This window comes from Lichenostomus cassidix, unplaced genomic scaffold (assembly GCF_008360975.1).
Source record: "Lichenostomus cassidix isolate B80296 unplaced genomic scaffold, HeHo_3.0 HiC_scaffold_38, whole genome shotgun sequence".
Classification (NCBI taxonomy): domain Eukaryota; kingdom Metazoa; phylum Chordata; class Aves; order Passeriformes; family Meliphagidae; genus Lichenostomus; species Lichenostomus cassidix.
The window spans coordinates 831,630-855,052 of NW_028147440.1; the positions used below are offsets into that span (position 1 = coordinate 831,630).

Here is a 23,423-nt window from a genome sequence, read left to right on the forward strand (position 1 = left end):
GTTTTGGGGGTATTTTGGTGAGTTTTGTGGGAGTTTGTGTAGTTTTGGGGTGATTTAGGATGTTTTTGAGGTGATTTTGGGGTATTTTGGGCTGATTTTGGGTGATTTTGGGGTGATTTTATGGAATTTTGGGGTGTTTTTAGATGTTTTTGGGTTGATTTTGGGTGTTTTATGGGATTTTGGGTGATTTTAGGGTATTTTGGGGTGTTTTTGGGGTATTTTGAGGTGATTTTGGGTTGTTTTTGGGGTATTTTGGGTTGTTTTTGGTGTATTTTGGAGTGTTTTTGGTGTATTTTGGGGTGGTTTTGGGGTGATTTAGGGTATTTCGGGGTGATTTAGGGTGTTTTTGAGGTGATTTTGGGGTATTTTGGGGTGTTTTAGGGGTGATTTTGGGGTGATTTTGGGTGGTTTTGGGGTGATTTTGGGTGGTTTTGGGGTGATTTTGGGTGGTTTTGGGGTATTTTGGGCTGATTTTGGGTGATTTTGGGGTGATTTTGGGGTGATTTTATGGAATTTTGGGGTGGTTTTAGATGGTTTTAGGTTGATTTTGGATGTTTTATGGGATTTTAGGTGATTTTGGGGTATTTTGGGGTGATTTTGTGTGTTTTTGGGGTGTTTTTGGGGTGATTTTGGTGTATTTTGGGTTGTTTTTGTGGGATTTTGGGTTGTTTTGGTGTATTTTGGGGTGTTTTTGGGGTGATTTTGGGTGTTTTAGGGGTGATTTTGGGGTGTTTTGGGTTGTTTTGGTGTATTTTGGGGTGATTTTGTGTGGTTTTGGGGTGTTTTTGGGTTGTTTTTGGGTATTTTGGGGTGATTTTGGGTGTGTTTTTGGGGTGTTTTTAGGGTGATTTTGGGTATTTTGTGTGTTTTTGGGGTGTTTTTGGGTGTTTTTGGGGTGTTTTGGTCACTCACATCCTTGTCCCCTTTCTTTTTCCTGGTTTGCACCGACAGAGATTCCACTTCACTCTCAAACTGATCCACCTGCATGTTCAGAGTGTCGATTGTGTTCTGAAAAAAACACCCAAAAAATCACATTTTTAATTTAAAAATTGAGTTCTGTGACAAAAAAATGAGTTTTTAGAGAAATAACATCATTTTTTGGAGAAAAACAACAATTAATTTCAACAAAAAAGTGATTTTTTCTAGGAACAAACACATTTTTTTTTGAGAAATAAAATTTTAAAAAGGAATTTTTAACGGGACTAAAACCATTTTTATAGGAAAAAAGTGATTTTAATGGGGAAAAAGTGATTTTTGTGGGGAAAAAGGGATTTTTTTTACAGGAAAAAGTAATTTTTTTGAGGGAAAAAGAGATTTTTAAGAGGAAAAAAATGATGTCATTATGAGGAAAAAAGTAATTTTTTTTAGGAAAATTTTTTTTTATGGGGAAAAAATCATTTTTATAGGGGAAAAAGCAATTTTAATGGGGAAAAAAGTGGTTTTTATAAGGAAAAAACCAATTATTCTGAGAAAAAACTGATTTTTATGGGGAAAAAGTGATTTTTTTTTCAGAAAAAAGCGATTTTTATGAGAAAAAAGTGATTTTTTTTTACAGAAAAAGTGATTTTATGAGGAAAAATCATTTTTTACAGAAAACACTGATTTTTGTTACAGAAAAAAGTGATTTTTATGAGAAAAAACCATTTTTTTTACAGAAAAAAGTTATTTTTTTACAGAAAAAAGTGATTTTTTTACAGAAAAAAGTGAATTTTTAACCAAAAAAAAGGGATTTATAAGGGGAAAAAATTATTTTTTTACAGAAAAAAGTTTTTTTTTTTTACCAAAAAAAAGATTTTTTTTTTCCGAAATTTTTTTGGTGTAAAGATGTTATTTTTAGTGTGAAAAAGTAGTTTTTACAGAAAAGAATTTTTCCCTATTTTTAATGTAAAAATGTTTTTTTTGTGTGTGAAAAAGTGGGTTTTTTTACAGAAAAAAACGATATTTTTACAGAAAAAAAGTGATTTTTTTAACTGAAAAAAGTGATTTTTATGGAGGAAAAAAGCAATTTTTTTTACAGAAAAAAATAGATTTTTTTTCCTTTTTTTTTGGTGTAAAAATGTTATTTTTTAGTGTGAAAAAGTGCTTTCTTTACAGAAAACAGTGATTTGTTTTTTTATTTTACAGGAAAAAGTGATTTTTTAACAAGAAAAAAATTAGTATTTTACAGAAAAACTAATTTTTTAATGGAAAAAAGTAATTTTTTTTACAGAAAAAAGTGATTTTTTACAGAAAAAACGGATTTTTTTTACAGAAAAAAGTGATTTTTTTTAACATAAAAGACTGAATTTTTACAGAAAAATTATTTTTAATAGAAAAGTGATTTTTAACAGAAAAAAATGATTTTTTAACAGAAAAAGTGATTTTTACGGAAAAAGTAATTTTTTACAGAAAAGTGACTTTTACAGAAAAACGGATTTTTTTTACAGAAAAAAGTGATTTTTTTACAGAAAAAATTGATTTTTATGAGGGAAAAACCGATTTTTTTACAGAAAAAACTCTTTTTTTTAACAGAAAAAAGTGATATTTTGTACAGAAAAAACAGATTTTTTTACAGAAAAAAAATTGATATTTTTTCCAAATTTTTTTTCGCCGTAAAATTTTTTTGTGTGTGTGTAAAAAATGTTATTTTTTTAGTGTGAAAAAGTGAATTTTTGGATGATTTTCTCACCGTGAGCCACTGGCCAACCTCCTCCTTCTCCTTCTGCGCAGGATCGACTTTCTGAGCCAAACCCAAACCCTCCTTGCTGTAAGCTTTGGTCTTGGTTTCCCTTTCCACCACCTTGAACCTCTCCATTTGCTGGGGAAAAACGAAAAAAATGGGAAAAAATGAGAAAAAATGGGAATTGGGGTGAAGAGAAATAACACAGAATGGAAAAATCTGATTTTTGGCCCAAAAATCCCCTTTTTTCTACAAAAAAAATTCAATTTTCTGCCCAAAAATCCCCATTTTTCTCAGAAAAAAAATCAGATTTTCTGCCCAAAAAATTCCTATTTTTCTTTGAAAGAAATCTGATTTTCTGCCCAAAAATCCCCTTTTTTGTATGAAAAAATCTGATTTTCTGCCCAAAAAATTCCCATTTTTCTCTGAAAAAATCTGATTTTCTGCCCAAAAATCCCCATTTTTCTATTAAAAAAAATCTGATTTTCTGCCCAAAAAATTCCCATTTTTCTCTGAAAAAATCTGATTTTCTGCCCAAAAATCCCCATTTTTCTATTAAAAAAAATCTGATTTTTAGCCCAAAAAATTCCCATTTTCCAACTAAAAATCCCCATTTTTCTCTGAAAAAAAAATCTGGTTTTTGGCCCAAAAATCCCCTTTTTTCTATTAAAAAAATCTGATTTTCTGCCCAAAAATCCCCATTTTTCTCTGAAAAAAATCTGATTTTCTGCCCAAAAAATTCCCATTTTCTTCAGAGCAAACACCACCTTGAACCTCTCCATTTGCTGGGAAAAAACCAAAAAAATGAGAAAAAATGGGAATTGGGAGCAAGAGAAAGAGAAAAGAATGGAAAAATCTGATTTTCTGCCCAAAAATCCTCTTTTTCCTACAAAAAAAATTCAATTTTCTGCCTAAAAATCTCAATTTTTCTCGGAAAAAAATCTGATTTTCTGCCCAAAAAATTCCCATTTTCCAACTAAAAATCCCCATTTTTCTCTGAAAAAAAAATCTGATTTTCTGCCCAAAACTCCCCATTTTTCTCTGAAAAAATCTGATTTTCTGCCCAAAAATCCCCATTTTTCTATTAAAAAAAATCTGATTTTTGGCCCAAAAATCCCCATTTTTTTCTAAAATAATAATCTGATTTTTGGCATGAAAATTCAATTTTCTGCCTAAAAATTCCTATTTTTCTCCGAAAAAAATCAGATTTTCGGCATGAAAATTCAATTTTCTGCCCGAAATTTTCCATTTTTTTCAGAGCAAACACCACCTTGAACCTCTCCATTTGCTGGGAAAAACCAAAAAAATGGGAAAAAATGAGAATTGGGAGCAAGAGAAATAGAAAAGAATGGAAAAATCTGATTTTTGGCCCAAAAATCCCCTTTTTTCTATTAAAAAAATCTGATTTTCTGCCCAAAAAATTCCTATTTTTCTTTGAAAGAAATCTGATTTTTAGCCCAAAAAATTCCCATTTTCCAACTAAAAATCCCAATTTTTCTCTGAAAAAAAATCTGATTTTCTGCCCAAAAATCCCCTTTTTTCTGTGAAAAAAATCTGATTTTCAGCATAAAAATTGAATTTTCTGCCCAAAAAATTCCCATTTTTTTCAGAGCAAACACCACCTTGAACCTCTCCATTTGCTGGGAAAAAACCAAAAAAATGGGAAAAAATGAGAATTGGGAGCAAGAGAAAGAGAAAAGAATGGAAAAATCTGATTTTTGGCCCAAAAATCCTCTTTTTTCGTATGAAAAAATCTGATTTTCTGCCCAAAAAATTCCCATTTTTCTCTGAAAAAATCTGATTTTCTGCCCCAAAAAATTCCTATTTTTCTATTAAAAAAATCTGATTTTCTGCCCAAAATCCCCATTTTTTTCTAAAAAAAAAAAAAATCTGATTTTCTGCCCAAAAATCCCCATTTTTCTATTAAAAATCTGATTTTTGGCCCAAAATCTCCATTTTTCCCTGAAAAAAATCTGATTTTTGGCCCAAAAATCCCCATTTTTCTCTGAAAAAAAAAAATCTGATTTTCTGCCCAAAAATTCCCATTTTCTTCAGAGCAAACACCACCTTGAACCTCTCCATTTGCTGGGAAAAAACCAAAAAAATGGGAAAAAATGAGAATTGGGATCAAGGGGAATAACACAGAATGGAAAAATCTCATTTTCTGCATGAAAATTCCTATTTTTCTATGAAAAAATCTGATTTTTGGCATGAATATTCCCATTTTCCAGCTAAAAATCCCCATTTTTCTATGAAAAATTCCAATTTTCCCCAAGGAAATTCAATTTTTCTCCCCAAAATGAAATTTTCTGCCCAAAAATTCCTATTTTTCTCTGAAAAAAATCTGATTTTCGGCATGAAAATTCAATTCTCTGCCCAAAAATTTCCATTTTTCCCCCAAAATCCCCATTTTTCCCCTCAAAATTCCTAATTCTCCCCATGAAAATTCAGTTTTCCTCCTCAAAATCCTCATTTTTCCCCCCAAAATCCCCTTTTTTCCCCCAAAATCCCCCTTTTTTCCCCAATTTTCCCCCAAAATCCCTATTTTCCCCCATTTTCCCCCAAAATTCCCATTTTTCTCTCAAAATCTCCAATTTTTCCCCAAAATCCCATTTTCCAAAATTCTCAGTTTTCCCCCCAAAAATTCCCATGTTCCCCCTATTTATTCCCCCAAAATTCCCCAAAATCCCCACTGTTTTTGCCCAAAATCCCATTTTTTTTCTCAAAATCCCCATTTTTCCCCCAATTTTTCCCAAAATCCCCATTTTTTCCCCCTGAATTCCCATTTTTTGCCCCAAAATCCCCATTTTTCCCCAAATTCCCCATTTTTCCCCCAAAATTCCCATTTTTCCCACATTTTTTCCCCCAAAATCCCCATTTTTTGCCCATTTTCCCCTAAAATCCCCATTTATTCCTCCAAAATCCCCATATTTCCCCCCAAAATCCCCATTTTTCCCCTAAAAAATTCCCATTTTCCTATTTTTTGCCCAAAATCCCCATTTTTTGCCCAAAATCCCCATTTTTCCCTCAAAATTCCCCAAAATCCCCATTTTTTCCCCCAAAAATTTCCATTTTTTCCCATTTTTTGCCCAAAATCCCCATTTTTGCCCCCAAAAATTCCCATTTTTTCCCCATTTTTCCCCCCAAAATTCCCCAAAATCCCCATTTCTCATCCCCACTTTTTCCCCCAAAATCCCCATTTTTTCCTCTCAAAATCCCCATTTTCCCCCATTTTTCCCCCATTTTTCCCCCAAAATCCCCATCTATTCCTCCAAAATCCCCATATTTTCCCAAAAATCCTCATTTTCTCCCCCAAAATTTCCATTTTTTCCCATTTTTTTCCCCAAAATCCCATTTTTTTGCCCAAACTCCCCATATTTTTCCCCCATTTTTTCCTCCTGAATTCCCATTTTTTTCCCCCCAAAATTCCCATTTTTCCCACATTTTTTTCCCCCAAAATTCCCCAAAATCCCATTTTTTTGCTCAAAATCCCCATTTTTTGCCCAATTTTTCCCAAAATCCCCATTTTTCCCCCATTTTTCCCCTGAATTCTCATTTTTTGCCCCAAACTCCCCATTTTTCCCCAATTTTTCCCAAAATCCCCATTTTTTCCCCAAACTCCCCATTTTTCCCCCAAAATCCCCATTTTTCCCCTTTTTCCCCAAAATCCCTATTTTTCCCCATTTTTACCCCAAATCCCCATATTTCCCCCAAAATCCCCATTTTTTTCCCCAAAGTTCCCCAAAATCCCCATTTTTTCCCCCAAAATCTCCATTTTCCCCCAAAAATTCCTATTTTTCCCCCATTTTTCCCCCAAATCCCCATTACCGTCTCGATCAGTTTGCGGTTGTCGATCAGCTGCCGTTTGTCTTTGATCTCGTTGGAAGCGACCCATGTCTTGATTTGATCCCGGAGCCTCTGTGGGGAAAAAAGGGTTAAAAAAATCAAAAAATCCCAAAAAAAATCAAAATATCCCAAAAAAAATCCCATGTTTTAATTTGATCCCGAAGTCTCTGTAATAAAACCATCAAAAATAATTTAAAAAACCCCAAAAATCCCATGTCTTGATCTGATCCCTCAGTCTCTGTGGGGAAAAAAGGGTTAAAAAAATCCCAAAATATCCCAAAAAATCCCAAAAAACTGAAATATCCCCAAAAAAATCCCATGTCTTGATCTGATTCCTCAGTCTCTGTGGGGAAAAAGAGTTAAAAACATCCCAAAAAAATCAAAATATCCCCAAAAATCCCATGTCTTGATCTGATCCCGAAGCCTCTGCAAGAAAATGGGCTTAAAATCCCAAAAATAAATCCCAAAATATCCCAAAAATCCCATGTCTTGATCTGATCCCAAAGTCTCTGTGGGGGAAAAAATCCCAAAAAATATCAAAATATCCCAAAAAAATCCCAAAAATCCCAGGTTTTGATCTGATCCCTCAGTCTCTGCAGGGAAAAAAGGGTTAAAAAAATCCCAAAATATCCCAAAAAACCCCAAAAATCCCATGTCTTGATCTGATCCCGAAGCCTCTGCAGGGAAAAAAGGGTTAAAAAAATCCCAAAATATCCCAAAATATCCCAAAAAAAATCCCATGTCTTGATCTGATCCCAGGAGCATATAAAGAAATTTCAGGGATTTTTAAGAGATTTGGGAATCCCAGTTGGAATTTTGGAATCCCAGAGAAAATTTTGGGAATCCAAAGGGGAATTTTGGGAATCCAAAGGGGAATTTTGGGATTTCCTGGGGAATTTTGGGATTTCCTGGGGAATTTTTGGGATCCAAGTGGGAATTTTGGGATTTTTTTTTCCCCAAATTTTGGGATTTTTGGGGGATTTTTGGGAATCCCAGTTGGAAATTTGGGATTTCAGAGGAAAACAATGGAATTAGGCAGAATCAGGAATCCCAAAATTTGGGATTTTTGGGAATCCCAGTGGGAATTTTGGGATTTCCTGGGGAATTTTTGGGATCCAAGTGGGAATTTTGGGATTTTTTTCCCCAAATTCTGGGATTTTTGGGGGATTTTTGGGAATCCCAGTTGGAATTTTGGGATTTCAGAGGAAAACAATGAAATTAGGGAGAATCAGGAATCCCAAAATTTGGGATTTTTGGGAATCCCAGTGGGAATTTTGGGATTTCCTGGGGAATTTTTGAGATCCAAGTGTGAATTTTGGGATTTTTTTTCCCAAAATTTGGGAGTTTTGGGGGATTTTTGGGAATCCCAGTTGGAATTTTGGGGTTTCAGAGGAAAACAATGGAATTAGGGAGAATCAGGAATCCCAAAATTTGGGATTTTTGGGAATCCCAGTTGGAATTTTGGGATTTCAGAAGAAAACAATGAAATTAGGGAGAACTAGGAATCCCAAATTTTGGGATTTTTGGGGGATTTTTGGGAATCCCAGTTGGAATTTTGGGATTTCCTGGGGAATTTTAGGGATCCAAGTGGGAATTTTGGGGTTTTTTTCCCCCAAATTCTGGGATTTTTGGGGGATTTTTGGGAATCCCAGTTAGAATTTTGGGATTTCAGAGAAAAACAATGGAATTAGGGAGAATCAGGAACCCCAAAATTTGGGATTTTTGGGAATCCCAGTTGGAAATTTGGGATTTCAGAGGAAAACAATGGAATTAGGCAGAATCAGGAATCCCAAAATTTGGGATTTTTGGGAATCCCAGTGGGAATTTTGGGATTTCCTGGGGAATTTTTGAGATCCAAGTGTGAATTTTGGGATTTTTTTTCCCAAAATTTGGGAGTTTTGGGGGATTTTTGGGAATCCCAGTTGGAATTTTGGGGTTTCAGAGGAAAACAATGGAATTAGGGAGAATCAGGAATCCCAAAATTTGGGATTTTTGGGAATCCCAGTTGGAATTTTGGGATTTCAGAAGAAAACAATGAAATTAGGGAGAACTAGGAATCCCAAATTTTGGGATTTTTGGGGGATTTTTGGGAATCCCAGTTGGAATTTTGGGATTTCCTGGGGAATTTTAGGGATCCAAGTGGGAATTTTGGGGTTTTTTTCCCCCAAATTCTGGGATTTTTGGGGGATTTTTGGGAATCCCAGTTAGAATTTTGGGATTTCAGAGAAAAACAATGGAATTAGGGAGAATCAGGAACCCCAAAATTTGGGATTTTTGGGAATCCCAGTTGGAAATTTGGGATTTCAGAGGAAAACAATGGAATTAGGGAGAATCAGGAATCCCAAATTTTGGGATTTTTGGGAATCCCAGTTGGAATTTTGGGATTTCCTGGGGAATTTTTGGGATCCAAGTGTGAATTTTGGGATTTTTTTTCCCAAAATTTGGGATTTTTGGGGGATTTTTGGGAATCCCAGTTGGAATTTTGGGATTTCAGAAGAAAACAATGGAATTAGGGAGAATCAGGACTCCCAAAATTTGGGATTTTTGGGATTTTGCCAACCTCACCTGCAGTTTTTTGATCTCCTTTTTCAGGTCAGCCTCGTACTTCTCCTTCTGGTTGGCGTTGGCAGCGTTGTGCAGCTGAGGGGAAATCGGGAAATTTTGGGAAAAATCAGAAATTTTGGGGGTTTTTTGGGGATTTTTGAGAAAAATGGGGTTTTTTTGGGGTTTTTTGGGGATATTTTGGGGTTTTTTTGAGGTTTTTTGGGGGTTTTCTGGGGTTTTTTTGGGTTTTATTAGGGATTTTCTTAGGGTTTTTTTGAGGGTTTATTTAGGTTTTTTGGGGTTTTTTTTCAGGGTTTATTAGGGATTTTTTTGGAGGTTTTTGGAGGTTTTTTGGGGGTTTTTTGGGGGTTTTTTGGGGGTTTTCGGGTTTTTTTGGAGGTTTTTTGGGAGATTTTTTTGGGCGATTTTTTAAGGGTTTTCTGGGGTTTTTTTGGGTTTTATTAGCTTTTTTTGAGGATTTTTTGCGGGGATTTTATTACGTTTTTAGAGGATTTTTTTGGGGATTTTTGGGGTTTTCGGTTTTTTTGGAGGTTTTTTGGGGGATTTTTTGTGGGTTTTTTGGGGGTTTTGGGGTATTTCAGGTTTGTTTTTTGAGGGTTTATTGAGGTTTTTTGGGGGATTTTGGGGTTCTTTGGGGTTTTTTGGTGGATTTTTGGGGTTCTTTAGGGTTTTTGGGGGTTTTAGGGTTTTTTGGGGGTTTTTGGGTTTTTTTTTTGAGGTTTTTTAGAGGTTTTTGGGGGATTTTGAGGGTTTTTTTGAGGGTTTATATGGGTTTTTGGGGGTTTTGGGGGTTTTTTTTGAGGTTTTTTTGGGGATTTTTTGAGATTTTTTGGGGATTTTGGGGTTTTTTTGAATTTTTTGGGGTTTTTAGGGGTTTTTTGGGGGTTTTTTAGGGTTTTTTGGGGGTTTTTAGGGTTTTTTGGAATTTTTTTGGGGTTTTTTAGGGGTTTTTTGGGTTTTGGGGGTTTTTAGGGTTTTTTAGGGCTTTTTGGGGGAGTTTTTAGGTTATTGGGGGGTTTTGGGTTTTTTGGGGTTTTTTTGTGTTTTTTTGGGGGATTTTTGGGTGTTTTTGGGTTTTTTTTTTTTGGTTTTTGAGGGTTTTTTGGGGTTTTTTGGGGGGGTTTTTGGGGTTTTTTTAGGCGAGTTTTTTAGGGTTTTAGGGTTTTTTTGGTTTTTTTAGGGGTTGGGGGGGTTGGGTTTTTTGGTATTTTTTGGGGTTTTTTAGGGTTTTTTTGGGGAGGGTTTGAGGGTTTTTTTAGGTTATTTTTGGGGATTTTTTGGGAGGAGTTTGGGGTTTTTCTGGGCTTTTTTAGGGGGTTTTTTGGGGTTTTTTTAGGGGATTTTTAGGAATTTTGGGGGGATTTTCAGGGGGTTTTAGGGGTATTTAGAGGTTTTTTTGGAGTTTTTTGGGGGGTTTTTTTGGGGTGTTTTTGAGGTGGTTTATTGGGGATTTTTGGGGATTTTTTGGGTAATTTTTGGGGCTTTTTCAGGTTATTTTGGGTATTTTTTGGGTTTTTTAGGGTTATTTTGGGTATTTTTGGGGGTTTTTTGGGGTTATTTTGGGTGGTTTTTGGGAGTTTTTTGGGTAATTTTGGGGATTTTCGAGGTTTTTTTTGGATATTTTTTGGGATTTTTGGGGTTTTTTGGTATTTTTGGGGTATTTTTGGGGGGGTTTTGGGGGGTTTTTTGGGGGTATTTTGGGGTTTTTGGGGATTTTGGGGTTTTTTGGAGTTTTTGGGTAATTTTTGGAGTTTTTTGGGTAATTTTTGGGTAATTTTTGGGGTTTTTTTGGGGTTTTTTGGGTAATTTTGGGGATTTTCGAGGTTTTTTTGGCTATTTTTTGGGATTTTTGAGGGTTTCTTGGCTATTTTTTGGGATTTTTGGGGTTTTTTTGGCTATTTTTTGGGATTTTTGGTGGTTTTTGGGGTTTTTTTGGCTATTTTTTGGGATTTTCGAGGTTTTTTTGGCTATTTTTTGGGATTTTTGAGGTTTTTTTGGCTATTTTTTGGGGATTTTTGAGGTTTTTTTGGCTATTTTTTGGGATTTTTGAGGTTTTTTTGGCTATTTTTTGGGGATTTTTGAGGTTTTTTTGGCTAATTTTTGGGATTTTTGGGGTTTTTTGGCTATTTTTTGGGATTTTTGGGGTTTTTTGGGGTTATTTTGGGTGGTGTTTTGGAGGTTTTTTGGGTAATTTTGGGGATTTTTGAGGTTTTTTTGGCTATTTTTTGGGGTTTTTGAGGTTTTTTTGGCTATTTTTTGGGGTTTTTGGGGTTTTTTTTCCCCTCACCTTCTGCCAGATGTCCTCGAACTGCTCGACTCCCTCTGACACCTTCTTGAGGCACCTGTCGATCTCACCTGGGGGCGGGGCAGGGACAGGCCACGCCCACTTGGCTACAGCCAATCACAGCCTCCCGCGGCCACACCCAGAGCCTCCCAACCAATCAGAGCCTCCCATTGACCACAGAGCCAATCAGAGCCTCCCGCGGCCACACCCAAACTGTCACAGCCAATCACAGCCTCCTGTGGCCACACCCAGAGCCTCGCAGCCAATCAGAGCATTCAGTGGCCACATCCAGGACGTCGCAGCCAATCAGAGAATCCCATCAGCCACGCTCCAACTATCATAGCCAATCAGAGCCTCCCATGGCCACGCCCACATTGCTACAGCCAATCAGAGCCTCCCATGGCCACACCCACAGCCCCACAGCCAATCAGAGTCATTCAATGGCCACACCCAGAGCTCCACAGCCAATCAGAGCCTCTCATGGCCACACCCAGAACCTCACAGCCAATCAGAGCCTCCCACTGACCACAGCCAATCAGAGAATCCCACTGGCCACACCTAAAGCCTCACAGCCAATCAGAGCCTCCTTTCAGCCACACCCAAACTGCCACAGCCAATCAGAGCATCCCATGGCCACACCCAGAGCCCTCCAGCCAATCAGAGACACTGACCACACCTAGCCACACCCAAAGTATCTCCACCAATCAGAGCAGCCCTTCAGCCCCGCAGCCAATCAGCGCCTTTCCTGGCCACACCCAGAGCTCCACAGCCAATCAGAGCATCCATCAGCCACACCCAGCACCTCACAGCCAATCAGAGTTTTCCTTCAGCCACACCCAAAGCCTCCCAGCCAATCAGAGCGTTTCCTGGCCACACCCAGAGGCTCCCAGCCAATCAGAGCGTTTCCCGCTCACCTTGCAGTTTCCTCTTGTCAGCCATCTTGGGGATCTCTGAGCATCACTGAGGGGAGCCTGGAACCCAAAATGGCCCAAAATTAACCCAAAATCATCCCAAATTACCCCAAAATCATCCAAAAACATCCCAAAATTTACCCCAAATCATCCAAAAACATCCCAAAATCCTCCAAAAACATCCCAAATTTACCCCAAATCATCCAAAAACATCCCAAAATCATCCAAAAACATCCCAAAATTACCCCAAATCCCCCAAAATTATCCCAAAATGTCCCTAAATTACCCCAAAATTACCCCAAATTACCCAAAATCCTCCTTAGGACCCCAAAATCCTCCCAAAATCTCCCTGCAGACCCCAAAATCCTCCCCAAAACTACCCAAAATTACACTTCAGACCCCAAAATCCTCCCAAAAGTACCCAAAATCCTCCAAAATCCTCCTAAAAGTACCCCAAAAACATCCCAAAATCCTCCAAAATCCTCCCAAATTACCCCAAATTTACCCAAAATCTCCCAAAATCCTCCCAAAGTTTCCCAAAACCCTCCAAAATCCTCCCAGAATTACTCTTCAGACCCCAAAATCCTCCCAAAATCACCCTGCAGACCCCAAAATCCTCCCAACTTCACCCCAAATCCTCCAAAATCCTCCCAAAATCCTCCCAAAACTACCCAAAATCCTCCAAAATCCTCCTGAAATCCTCCAAAATCCTCCCGAAATTACTCTTCAGATGCCAAAATCCTCCCAAATTACCCAAAGTCCTCCCCAAATCCTCCCCAAATTCCCCTCCAGACCCCAAAATCCTCCCCAAAGTTACTCTTCAGACCCCAAAATCCTCCCAAAACTACCCAAAATCCTCCAAAATCCTCCCAAAATTACCCAAAATCCTCCCAAAATCACCCTGCAGACCCCAAAATCCTCCCAAAATCTCCCAAAATCCTCCCAAAATCTCCCAAAATCCTCCCAAAGTTTCCCAAAATTACCCAAAATTTCCCAAAATCACTCGTCTAGACCCCAAAATCCTCCCAAAATTACTCCTGCAGACCCCAAAATCCTCCCAAATTATCCTACAGACCCCAAAATCCTCCCAACTTTACCCCAAATCCTCCAAAATCCTCCCAAAATCACCCTACAGACCCCAAAATCCTCCTTCAGATCCCAAAATCCTCCCCAAAATTACCCAAAATCTCCCAAAATCCTCCAAAATCCTCCCAAAATCACTCTTCAGACGCCAAAATCCTCCCAAATTACCCAAAATCCTCCCCAAATCCTCCCCAAATTCCCCTCCAGACCCCAAAATCCTCCCCAAAGCTACTCTTCAGACCCCAAAATCCACCTGCAAACCCCAAAATCCTCCCAAAATTACCCTTCAGACCCCAAAATCCTCCCAAAACTACCCAAAATCCTCCAAAATCCTCCCAAAACTACCCAAAATTCTCCAAAATCCTCCCCAAATCACCCTGCAGACCCCAAAATCCTCCCCAAAATTCTCCCAAAACCACTCAAAATCCTCCAAAATCCTCCCAAAATCCTCCAAAATCCTCCCAAAACTACCCAAAATCTCCCAAAATCCTCCCAAATTACCCTGCAGACCCCAAAATCCTCCTAAAATTACCCAAAATCTCCCAAAATTTCCCAAAATCACTCTTCAGACCCCAAAATCCTCCCAAATTACCCTGCAGACCCCAAAATCCTCCCCAAATTACCCAAAATCCTCCCAAAATCACCCTGTAGACACCAAAATCCACCCCAAAATTACCCTTCAGACCCCAAAATCACCCTGCAGACCCCAAAATGCCCTTCAGATCCCAAAATCCTCCCAAAAACACCCTGCAGACCCCAAAATCCTCCCAAAATCTCCCAAAATCCTTCCAAAATCCTCCTTCAGACCCCAAAATCCTCCCAAAATTACCCAAAATCCTCCCAAAATTACCCTTCAGACCCCAAAATCCCCCCAAATTACCCTGCAGACCCCAAAATCCTCCCTAAATTGCCCAAAATCCTCACAAATTTACCCAAAATCCTCCCCAAATTACCCAAAATCCTCCCCAAATTACCCAAAATCCTCCCAAAGTTACCCTTCAGACCCCAAAATCCTCCCAAATCACCCTGCAGACCCCAAAATCCCAATTCAGAGCCCCCTGGAGACCCCAAAATCAGCCCTACAGATCCTCCCCTCCTCAAATCCCCTACAGACAGCCCTATAGGGTCCCAAAATCCCCTATGGATCCCCTACAGACCCCATAGAGACCCCTATGGACACCATGAAACCCTATAGAGCTCCACAGAGCCCTATGGAATCCAATGGAGCCCTATGGATCCTCTACAGATCCCCTACAGACCCCATAAATCCCCTATAGACCCCATAGATCCTATATGGACCCCCATAGATCCCCTATAGAACCCCACAGAACCCCATAGATCCCCTATAGAACCCCACAGATCCCATATGGAAACCCCATGGATTCCATACAGATCTCACACAGAGCCCTACAGACCCCCAGAGAATCCAACAGACCCCTATGGATCCTCTACAGGCCCCCTATATACCCCTATGGGCACCATAAATCCCCTATAGACCCCAAAAATCCCCTATAGAGCTCCAAAGACCCCATAGAAAACCCTATAGACCCCATAGAGAACCCTATAGACCCCATAAATCCCCTATAGACCCCATAGAGCAACCCTATAGACCCCATAAATCCCCTATAGACCCCATAGAGAACCCTATAGACACCAAAAATCCCCTATAGACCCCATAGAGAACCCCTACAGGCCCCATAAATCCCCTATAGACCCCACAGACCCCATAGAGAACCCCTATGGACCCCAAAAATCCCCTATAGAGCCCCACAGACCCCATACAGAACCCCTATGGACCCCAAAAATCCCCTATAGAGCCCCACAGATCCCATAGAGAACCCCTACAGACCCCATAGAGATCCCATATAGAGCTCCACAGACCCCACAGAGAACCCCTAGAGACCCCATAAATCCCCTATAGAGCTCCACAGACCCCATAAATCCCCTATAGAGCCCCACAGACTCCACACAGAACCCCTATAAACCCCATAGATCCCCTATAGACCCCATAGAGAACCCCTATGGACACTATAGATCCCCTATAGAGCTCCACAGACCCCATCAATCCCCTATAGAGCCCCACAGACTCCACACAGAACCCCTATGGACCCCAAAAATCCCCTGTAGAGCTCCACAGACCCCACAGAGAACCCTATAGACCCCATAGAGAACCCCTACAGACCCCAAAAATACCCTATAGACCCCACAGAGAACCCTATAGACCCCATAGAGATCCCCTATGGACCCCAGAAATCCCCTATAGAGCTCCACAGACCCCATAGAGATCCCCTATAGAGCCCCACAGACCCCACAGAGAACCCTATAGACACCATAAATCCCCTACAGACCCCATGGAGATCCCCTATGGACCCCAGAAATCCCCTATAGAGCTCCACAGACCCCATAAATCCCCTATGGAGCTCCACAGACCCCATAGAGAACCCCAACAGACCCCAAAAATCCCCTATAGAGCTCCACAGACTCCATAGAGCAACCCTATAGACCCCATAGAGAACCCTATAGACCCCATAAATCCCCTATAGACCCCATGGAGATCCCCTGTGGATCCCATCAATCCCCTATAGAGCTCCACAGACCCCATAGAGATCCCCTATGGATCCCAAAAATCCCCTATAGAGCTCCACAGACCACATAGAGAACCCTATAGACACCATAAATCCCCTATAGACCCCATAAATCCCCTATAGAGCCCCACAGATCCCACAGAGAACCCCTATGGACCCCATAAATCCCCTATAGAGCTCCACAGACCCCATAGAGAACCCCTATGGACCCCAAAAATCCCCTATAGAGCTCCACAGACCACATAGAGAACCCTATAGACACCATAAATCCCCTATAGACCCCATAAATCCCCTATAGAGCCCCACAGATCCCACAGAGAACCCCTATGGACCCCATAAATCCCCTATAGAGCTCCACAGACCCCATAGAGAACCCCTATGGACCCCAAAAATCCCCTATAGAGCTCCACACACCACATAGAGAACCCTATAGACACCATAAATCTCCTATAGAGCTCCATAGAGATCCCCTACAGACCCCAAAAATCCCCTATAGAGCCCCACAGACCCCATAGAGAACCCTATAGACGCAATAAATCCCCTATAGAGCTCCACAGACCACATAGAGAATCCTATAGACCCCATAGAGATCCCCTATGGACACTATAGATCCCCTATAGGGCTCCACAGACCCCATAGAGAACCCCTATGGACCCCAAAAATCCCCTACAGACCCCCATAGATCCCATAGAGAACCCCTATGGACCCCATCCATCCCCTATAGACCCCAAAAATCCCCTAAAGAGCTCCACAGACCTCATAGAGATCCCCTATAGAGCTCCACAGACCCCCCACAGAACCCCTATGGACAATATAAATCCCCTATAGAGCTCTACAGACCCCACACAGAACCCCTACGGACCCCAAAAATCCCCTATAGACCCCCACAGAACCCCTACAGATCCCCTATATACCCCTATGGACCCCATAAATCCCCTATAGAGCTCCATAGATCCCATACAGAACCCCTATAGACCCTGCAAGGCCCCACAGACCCCTTATAGACCTCCTATAGACCCCATAAATCCCCCACAGACCCCCATAGATCCCATAGAGATCCCCTATAGATCCCATCAATCCCTTATAGAGCTCCACAGACCCCATAGAGAGTCTCTATAGACCCTGCAAGGCCCCACAGACTGCTCCACAACCCCTATAGATCCCCTAGAGATCCCCTATGGACCCTACAGAGCTCCATAAACCCCCATGGATCCCATATAGAACCCACAGATCCCCTACAGACCCCCACAGATCCCATATAGAACCCCATAGATCCCCTATAGAACCCCATAGATCCCCTACAGAACCCATAGATCCCATACAGACCCCACAGATCCCCTACAGACCCCACAGATCCCCTACAGACCCCACAGATCCCATACAGACCCCACAGATCCCATACAGACCCCACAGATCCCCTACAGACCCCACAGATCCCCTACAGACCCCATACATCCCATACAGACCCCACAGATCCCCTACAAAACCCCACAGATCCCCTATAGACCCCCACAGCCCCCTACAGACTCCTCCAAACCCTCTATAAATCCCTATAGACATCCATAAATCCCCTAAAGATACCCTAGAGAACCCAAAAAACCCCACAGAGACCCTATAGATCCCTCCAGCCCCTCACACACCCCTATAGAGCCTATAAACCCCTTATAGCCCCACAGTGCCCCTATAGAACCCCTAAAGACCCCTAAAGACCCTTTTAGCCTCCCACAGACCCCTATAGAGCCCCTATAACCCTCCTAGAGAGCCCCAAAACCCCTATAGACCCCCATAAACCCTATATAAACCCCTAACGCAGCCCTACAGCCCCTATAGACCCCTAGAGAACCCCTATGGCCCTAATGAAAAACCCCAAACCCCCCTATAGCCCAATAAACCCTCCCACAGACCCCTATAGAGCCCCTATAGAACTCCTAAAAAACCCCCAAAACCCCTACAGCCCCATAAACCCTCCCACAGACCCCTATAGAGCCCCTATAGAACTCCTGAAAAACCCCAAAACCCCTATAGTCCAATAAACCCTCCCACAGACCCCTATAGAGCCCCTATAGAACTCCTAAAAAAACCCCAAAACCCCTATATCCCCCACAAACCCTCCCACAGACCCCTATAGAGCCCCTATAGAACTCCTAAAAAACCCCCAAAACCCCTACAGCCCCATAAACCCTCCCACAGACCCCTATAGAGCCCCTATAGAACTCCTGAAAAACCCCAAAACCCCTATAGTCCAATAAACCCTCCCACAGACCCCTATAGAGCCCCTATAGAACTCCTAAAAAAACCCCAAAACCCCTATATCCCCCACAAACCCTCCCACAGACCCCAATAGAGCCCCTATAGAACACCTAAAAAACCCCCAAAACCCCTACAGCCCCATAAACCCTCCCACAGACCCCTATAGAGCCCCTATAGAACTCCTACAAAACCCCAAAACCCCTACAGCCCCATAAACCCTCCCACAGACCCCTATAGAGCCCCTATAGAACTCCTAAAAAACCCCCAAAACCCCTACAGCCCCATAAACCCTCCCACAGACCCCTATAGAGCCCCTATAGAACTCCTACAAAACCCCAAAACCCCTATATCCCCCACAAACCCTCCCACAGACCCCTATAGAGACCCTATAGAGCTCCCAGCCGACCCCAAAGATCCCCAAATCCCACAACAAACCATCTGCAGACACCTAAATACCCCTATAGCCCCCTAACGATGCCCTACATCCCCTATAGGCCCCTATAGAAGCCCTAAAATCCCCCTAAACAGCCCCAAAAACCCCTATAGCCCCCCAATAAACCCTTTACAGACACCTAAATACCCCTATAGCCCCCTAACAGCAGCCTTTCATCCCCTACAGACCCCTCTAGGCCCCTATAGAACCCCTAAAACCCTCCTAAACAGCCCCAAAACCCCTATAGCCCCCCAGAAACCCTCTATACATACCTTAAAACCCCTATAACCCTCTTAACGCAGCCCTACATCCCCTACAGACCCTTATAGACCCCTCTAGGCCCCTACAGACCCCCTAAAACCCTCCTGAACAACCTCAAAGCCCCTATAGCCCCCAGAAACACTCTACACATACCTAAAAGGCCCTATAAACCCCTAACGCAGCCCTATAGACCCTACAGACCCTTATAGACCCCTCTAGGCCCCTATAGAACCCCTAAAATCCCCCTAAACAGCCCCAAAACCCCTATAGCCCCACATAAACACCTTAACAGCCCTATAACACCTAATGAAGCCCTCCATCCCCTATACACCACTCTAGGCCCCTGTAGACCCCTAAAACCCTCCTGAACAGCCCCAAAACCCCTATAGCCCCCCAAAAACTCTCACATGGATCCCTATAGAACCCCTACAGCTCTCCTAAACAGCCCCAAACCCCCTATAGCCCCCCCAGAAACCCTCTATACGTACCTAAAGGGCCCTACAACCCCCTAACGCAGCCCTCCATCCCCTACAGACCCCTATAGACCCCCTAAAACCCTCCTAAACAGCCCCAAAACCCCTATAGCCCCCCCCAGAAACCCTCTATACGTACCTAAAGGGCCCTATAAAGCCCTCACGCAGCCCTCCATCCCCTACAGACCCTTATAGACCCCTCTAGGCCCCTATAGAACCCCTAAAATCCCTCCTAAACAGCCCCAAAACCCCTATAGCCCCACCTAAACACCTTAACACCCCTATAAACCCCTAACGCAGCCCTCCATCCCCTATAGACCCCTCCAGACCCCTATATCCCCTATAGATCCCCTCAGGCCCTTCGCCTCCCCTCAGCGCCGCCCCCCCTCCCGCCAACCCCCTCAGGGCCTCCTGAACAACCCCAAAACCCCTATAGCCCCCCAAAAACTCTCTATACGTACTTTAACATCCCTATTGACCCCCAACGCAGCCCTCCATCCCTTATAGAACCTTATAGAACCCTATAGAACCCCTATAGACCCCTCAGGCCCTTCGCCTCCCCTCAGCGCCACCCCCCCTCATCCCAATCCCCTCAGGGCCTCCTACACAACCCCAAACCCCTATATCCGCTCATAAATCCTCTGTACATACCTTACCACCCCTACTGACCCCTCACGCAGCCCTCCATCCCTTACAGAACCCTATAGATCCCCTCAGGCCCTTCGCCTCCCCTCAGCGCCCTCAGCCCCCTCCGCCTCTCCCCGCGCTCACCGCAGCCTCGCCGCCCGGGCGGAGAATCGCGATGGCGCCGCGATGGAGTGGCGACGACAGTGTGTGTGTGTCGCGATAGTGTGTGTGTGTCGCGATAGCGGCGCGGCTCGCGGGATCGCCGCCGCTTGCTCTTCCTTTCCTCCTTTCCTCTCCTCCTCTCTCCCTTCGCTCAGCCTCGACTCGGCCGCGGCGGCATCCAAGATGGCGGCGTCCCCCTCAGGCCGCCGCCCCGCCCTGCCCGCCCAGAGCGCGCGCTGATTGGTCGATCGCCACGCCAGTCAGCGAACGGCGGATGGTGATTGGTTGGCGGAGGGAGAAGGCGGGAGGAAGCGGCGAACGGCGCCCCCGCCTCGCGGAGCTGTCAATCAAAGCGTCGCCGCGTTCCTATTGGCTGAGCGCTGTTTGGAGAGGGAAAGGGGCGGGGTGGTGTCGAAGCCACGCCCACAAGGCGGGGCCGAACCAACACGACCGCTTCCTATTGGCTGAGAGCGGCGTCAATCAGAGCGCGGCGGGAGGGGCGCAGCCGGCTGTGATTGGCTGAAGGGGCGGGGCCACGCCCGGAGCTCGTCTCCCATTGGCTGGCTGCTGGCGCGGGGAGCCAATAACCGCCCGCAGCGCGAGGGGGCGTGGCCAAACCGGCTGAGGTGTCAATCAAAGGGAGGTGACCAATAGGAGGGCGGGATGGGCGGAGAGCCACGCCTAGGGGCGGGGCTGGGGTGGGGATGACCAAAATCCCCAAAAATACCCTAAAAATCCCATGAAAAACACCCAAAATCCCATGAAAATCACCCAAAATGCAACAAAAATACCCCAAAATCCCACAGAAATAACCCAAAATCCCATAAAAAACCCAAAATCCCATGAAAATACCCCAAAATCACACAAAAATCACCCAAAATCCCATAAAAACAATGCAAAATCCTCCAAAAATACCCCAAAATCCCACAAAAACATCCAGGATCACCCAAAATTCATCCAGAAAACCCCAAAACCCCAAAAACCCATCCAAAAACCCCGAAAGCCACCCAAAAACCCCCAAAATCCCCCCAAAAATGACCCAAAATCCATCCAAATCACCCCAAAATCCACCCAAAAACCCCCAAAATCCATCCAAAAACCCAAAAATCCACCCAAAACCATCCCAAAATCCACCCAAAAACCCCCAAAATCCATCCAAAAACCCCAAAAAATATCTAAAAACCCCAAAATCCACCCAAACCACCCAAAATCCACCCAAATCACCCCAAATTTCCCCTAAAACTTCCAAAATTCACCCAAAACCACCCAAAATCCATCCAAAAACCCCAAAAATCATCTAAAAACTCCAAAATCCACCCAAACCACCCCAAAATCTCCCCAAAAATGACCCAAATTCCACCCAAACCACCCCAAAATCCACCCAAAAACCCCCAAATCCACCCAAATCACCCCAAATTCCCCTAAAACTCCCAAAATCCACAAGACCCCAAATTCCCCCAAAATTCCCCGAAAACACTCCAAACACAAATTCCAATATTTATAAAAAATTCAGGAAAATCACACTCAGGGAGGATTGGGGCAAAATCTTGGGAATTTGGGGGAATTTGGGGTGAAATTTGGGGATTTTCCCAGAATTTGGGGGATTTTTGGGATCCCAGGGGGGTGAAAACCCCAAATTTGTCCCATTTGACCCCAAAACTCCCCCAAAACCTTCCCCAAAATTCCCCAAAACTTCCCCAAACCCCAAATTCTGATGGATGAGAAGGGAGGGAGTGGAATTTGGGAATTTCCTGGGAATTTGGAGGATTTTGGGGTGGAATTTGGGGATTTCTTGGAAATTTGGGGTGAAATTTTGGGATCCCAGGGGATGAAAACCCCAAATTTGTCCCATTTGACCCCAAAATTCCCCAAAAAAACTTCCCCAAAATTCCCCAAAACTTCCTCCAACTTCCCAAAAAAACTTCCCCAAACCCCAAAATCTGATGGATAAGAAGGGAGGCAGCGGAATTTGGGAATTTCCCAGGAAATTTGAGTGGAATTTGGGAATTTCCTGGGAATTTGGGGTGAAATTTGGAGGAATTTTGGGGTGAATTTGGGGTGGAATTTCCTGGGAATTTTGGGGGATTTTGGGGTGGAATTTGGGGATTTCCAGGTGATTTTGGGCTGGAATTTTTTGGGAATTTTGGGGTGAATTTGGGAGAATTTTGGGGTGAATTTGGGGTGAAATTTGGGGGAATTTTGGGGTGAAATCTTTGGGAATTTTGGGGAGAATTTGAGGGAATTTTGGGGTGAAATTTGGGGGATTTTGGGGTGAAATTTGGGGTGAAATTTCGGGGAATTTTGAGGTGAAATTTGGGGATTTCCAGGTGATTTTGGGCTGGAATTTTTGGGAATTTTGGGGTGAATTTCGGATGGAATTTCCCAGGAATTTTTGGGTGGATTTTGGGATAATTTTGGTGTGGAATTTGGGGGATTTTGAGGTTGAATTTTTGGGAATTTTGGGGTGAATTTGGGGTGGAATTTCCCGGGACATTTGGGGAATTTTGGGGTGGAATTTGAGGGATTTTGGGATGGAATTTGGGGGAATTTCGGATTGGAATTTTTGGGAATTTTGGGGTGAATTTGGGGTGGAATTTCCCGGGAAGTTGGGGGAATTTTGGGGTGAAATTTCCCAGGAATTTTGGGGAATTTTTGGGTGGATTTTGGGGAATTTTGGGGTGGAATTTGGGGGAATTTTGGGGATTTCCCAGCAATTTTGGGCTGGAATTTGGGGTGAAATTTGGGAATTTCCAGAGAATTTTGGGGTGAAATTTTGGGGAATTTCCCAGGAATTTTGGGGTGGATTTTGGGGGGAATTTTTGGGTAAATTTTTGGGAATTTTTGGGGAATTTTGGGGTGAATTTTTGGGAATTTTGGGCTGGAATTTGGGGGAATTTTGAGGAATTTTGGGGTGAATTTTTGGGAATTTTGGGGTGGAATTTTTGGGAATTTTGGGGTAAATTTGTGGGAATTTTGGGCTGGAATTTGGGGGAATTTTGAGGAATTTTGGGGTGAATTTTTGGGGAATTTTGGGGTGAATTTGTGGGAATTTTGGGCTGGAATTTGGGGGAATTTTGGGGTGAATTTTGGGGTGTCAGGGGGGCGTGGGCACCCCACTCCTCTCGCCCTTGACCTTGAGGAACTCTGCCATGCTGGAGAAATATTTCTGGTTTGCTTCGGCGACTTTCTTCTCTGCAGCCTGAGGGTTCACAATCTCCAAACCCTGAGGGGATTTTGGGGGAAATTTGGGGGATTTTGGGGAATTTTTGGGAATTTTGGGGGAT

At 42.8% G+C, this 23,423-nt stretch overlaps 2 protein-coding genes across 5 annotated transcripts in view; both read right to left on the bottom strand.

Annotated features, from left to right (window-relative positions):
• Positions 1 to 20,350, bottom strand: part of CNOT3 (CCR4-NOT transcription complex subunit 3) — a 49,191-nt gene extending 28,841 nt beyond the window's left edge. The window contains exons 1-7 of the mRNA XM_085045668.1: positions 20,122 to 20,350; positions 12,269 to 12,325; positions 11,358 to 11,425; positions 9,071 to 9,145; positions 6,488 to 6,577; positions 2,669 to 2,797; positions 913 to 1,008 (exon numbers count right to left, since the gene is read on the bottom strand). Of these exons, the coding sequence (XP_084901794.1) occupies positions 913 to 1,008; positions 2,669 to 2,797; positions 6,488 to 6,577; positions 9,071 to 9,145; positions 11,358 to 11,425; positions 12,269 to 12,293 (483 nt within the window). The 5' untranslated portion in view covers positions 12,294 to 12,325; positions 20,122 to 20,350. The remainder of the gene's footprint in view (positions 1 to 912; positions 1,009 to 2,668; positions 2,798 to 6,487; positions 6,578 to 9,070; positions 9,146 to 11,357; positions 11,426 to 12,268; positions 12,326 to 20,121) is intronic.
• A 1,195-nt stretch (positions 20,351 to 21,545) lies between these two features.
• Positions 21,546 to 23,423, bottom strand: part of PRPF31 (pre-mRNA processing factor 31) — a 34,654-nt gene continuing 32,776 nt past the window's right edge. For 2 of the 4 annotated variants that reach the window (XM_085045643.1, XM_085045642.1), the window contains exons 6-7: positions 22,446 to 23,362; positions 21,546 to 22,343 (exon numbers count right to left, since the gene is read on the bottom strand). In XM_085045643.1, the coding sequence (XP_084901769.1) occupies positions 21,561 to 22,343; positions 22,446 to 23,362 (1,700 nt within the window). In that variant the 3' untranslated portion in view covers positions 21,546 to 21,560. Of the gene's footprint in view, positions 22,344 to 22,445; positions 23,363 to 23,423 lie in introns of those variants that run through there. The other 2 variants (XM_085045644.1, XM_085045645.1) reach the window with 2 other exon arrangements.